General features: G+C 49.6%; 1 protein-coding gene across 1 annotated transcript; it reads left to right on the forward strand.

The window, feature by feature from the left end:
• The first annotated feature begins 1,310 nt into the window (after positions 1–1,310).
• LOC105291968 (C-C motif chemokine 13-like) lies at positions 1,311–2,580 on the forward strand. Its single transcript, XM_011360046.2, has 3 exons — positions 1,311–1,386; positions 1,938–2,052; positions 2,475–2,580. The coding sequence occupies exons 1-3, from the start codon at positions 1,311–1,313 to the stop codon at positions 2,578–2,580; spliced, it is 297 nt and encodes a 98-aa protein (XP_011358348.1).

Genomic DNA, 2,580 nt, shown 5'->3' on the forward strand with positions numbered 1-2,580 from the left:
AGTTTGGTGAGTTATATTTTTGGAAGAATTCATCCCTTTTATCTAAATTAAATTTATTGGCATGGGTTCTTATTTTCTTCTTGGTGTCTGCAGGCTCTGTGGTGGCCTCTTCTACTTTCGTTGTTGGCTACTGGTACTTTTTTTCCTTTTTTCATGGTCTGTCTCAAGAGAGCTTCAGCTTTTCAGGAAACCGACTTTGGGTTGCTTCAACGATTTCTATTATATATTCTTTTCAGTGTCACTAATCTTGGCTCTTCATTTTCTGCTTTTTACTCTCACTGGGCTTGTTTTGCTGGAATGGGAAGACTGGCAAGGATGGAAAGCAGAGAGGAGAGTATTCCAGGCAGGCACAAAAAGTAAGCAGAGCGTGGGAGCCAGGAGTGAGCGTGACGAACGAGAACCTCAGCAAAGGGCCCGGCCCGTTTTCTATGGGAGGCCCGCGTTGTTCCTCGCCTCCCCCGATCCCGCTGTGGCGCTGCCTTCCTCTCCCCCAGCCCAGGCACACGCCCCCTCCCATCAACAGCTCTAGAAACTCAGTAGTCATTCCTGAAAACAAGGGTCCTGGACATATCAGTGGTTTGCAAACAATATCCACCCGGGCTCGAGGTACAGAAGAGGGCACCAATATGTGATGGGAGAAGGCCCTCTCACCAGAAGCTGGCTTCGATTTGTCTCAAGTATGGGACGTCCACATAAAACTTGGAAAAAAGACTTCTGCAGCTAAATCAAAGTTTGACCGCCTTGGTGGTTCTAGGCAAACAGGCTTCTTTTTCAGTGTTACCACTCATATCCCATGAGGCTTTGGTCAGGTTATGTAATCTCTCTGCACCTCAATGATTTTCCTTGTAAGCAGGCATGATGATAGTGGTCTAGATCCTATTAGGACTAAATGCATAATACGTATGAAGCCCTTAAACAGTGCTCTTTCTCTATAAGAGTTATTTTTCATTTTGCACAAAGTAAGGCTGTGGAAATCTCTTCGGGTCACTTCCTACGGTCAGTGGCAGCACATCTGTGTCCCTACCTCCTTCTTGTGGTTTGGGAGGCTGGAAGGAAGCAGTGCTTACCCTGCTGCAGCCCACAGCTTCCCTCTTGTATTTCTTGGAAAACTCTCTGGCAGCCCAGCCATTGGCTCAGCAGATTCAGAAACACTCTTCATCTTGACTTGACCATGGCCCTGCCCAGGCAAATATCCCTCTGAGATCTCCAACCCTCTGGTTCCTATAAAAGGGAGGCAGAGAGGCCAGAGGAACAGAGAGGTTGAGACACCAACACCTCTCGCTCTGAAGCTTGTGTCCTCACCCTCCACCATGAAGGTCTCTGTAGCCCTTCTGTGCCTGCTGCTCATGGTGGCCACCTTCAGGATCCAGGTGCTGGCTCAGCCAGGTAATTCCTTTTCCTCCTTCTTTCTCTCTATCTCCTCTCTGTTTCTCTCTCCCTCTAGGAAGCCATAAGCCAAAGTACCCCATTTCCCAGCCTATCAGAGCAGCGGGGGTCCTTGGAGCTTCACTTTAACATCTAGCTTTAAAGACTGAAAGCAGATGCCAGGGTTGGGGACAATAGGAGTCCTATCTCTCCCCCAGGCAGAGCCAGAATAAAGCCCAAGCTGCCTAAATCCAAGGCCTTTTCTATGGCCCCTACTTATTTTCCCAAACTCTGCAGATTGGGGACCGTATCCAGGACTTGCCACCCTGGCCTCCCCCAGTCAGCAGCATTACATACCTACCATGCAGCTGAGAGAACTGACTTCAGATCTTAAGCCATCTGTTCTGGGTCCCACCCCACTCATGGCCGAAGGCAGGAGCACTGGACCTGGGGTGGGTAAGACTCACTCTACCTTTTTGCTTTCCTTCTCCGCCAGACACTTCCTGCTTCAGCCAAGCTGAGAAAAACTCAGCTTCTCCTAAAGGGATGTCTCTTTGTGACTTCATTTCTAGATGCACTCAGTGCCCTGTCCAGCTGCTGTTTCACGTTTAGCAATAAGAAGATCCCTGGGCAGAGGCTGAAGAGCTATCGAATCACCAGCAGCCGGTGTGCCCAGAAAGCTGTCATGTGGGTAGAAGAACCCTGCTCATGTCCACTCCCACCTCACCTCACCCCACTCCATTCTTCAATAGCCCCTGTTCCAAAGTTCTGCCCCAGAAGGTAGACATCAGACTAATTTGGGGTCTTATACTCAGGGAATAAGACCTAACCAGACTATGTAATCCAAATCCCCTATTATTACATCAAAACTAGGCCTAGAGAGGGTCCGTAACGTCCCACAGCCTGCTTCCTGAATGGGTGCCAGATCATACCCTCGCAGTGGCTTCGGTGGGTGCCAGGCCAGCTTCCTCCAGGGTGGCAAAAGCAGCAACTTCCTCCAGAGGCCACTTCTTTCCATACCCCTCCTTCCTCCTGGAAGGAGGTTGCCCTCTCTTAGGTAAAGCCCTCAAGTGTTCTATCTAACTGTGCTGGCGCTCCTTCATCCACAGCTTCAGAACCAAACTGGGCAAGGACATCTGTGTCGACGCGAAGAAGAAGTGGGTCCAGAATTATGTGAAATACCTGGATCAAAAATCTCACACCCAGAGGACCTGA

Source organism: Pteropus vampyrus, unplaced genomic scaffold (assembly GCF_000151845.1).
Source record: "Pteropus vampyrus isolate Shadow unplaced genomic scaffold, Pvam_2.0 Scaffold50, whole genome shotgun sequence".
Classification (NCBI taxonomy): domain Eukaryota; kingdom Metazoa; phylum Chordata; class Mammalia; order Chiroptera; family Pteropodidae; genus Pteropus; species Pteropus vampyrus.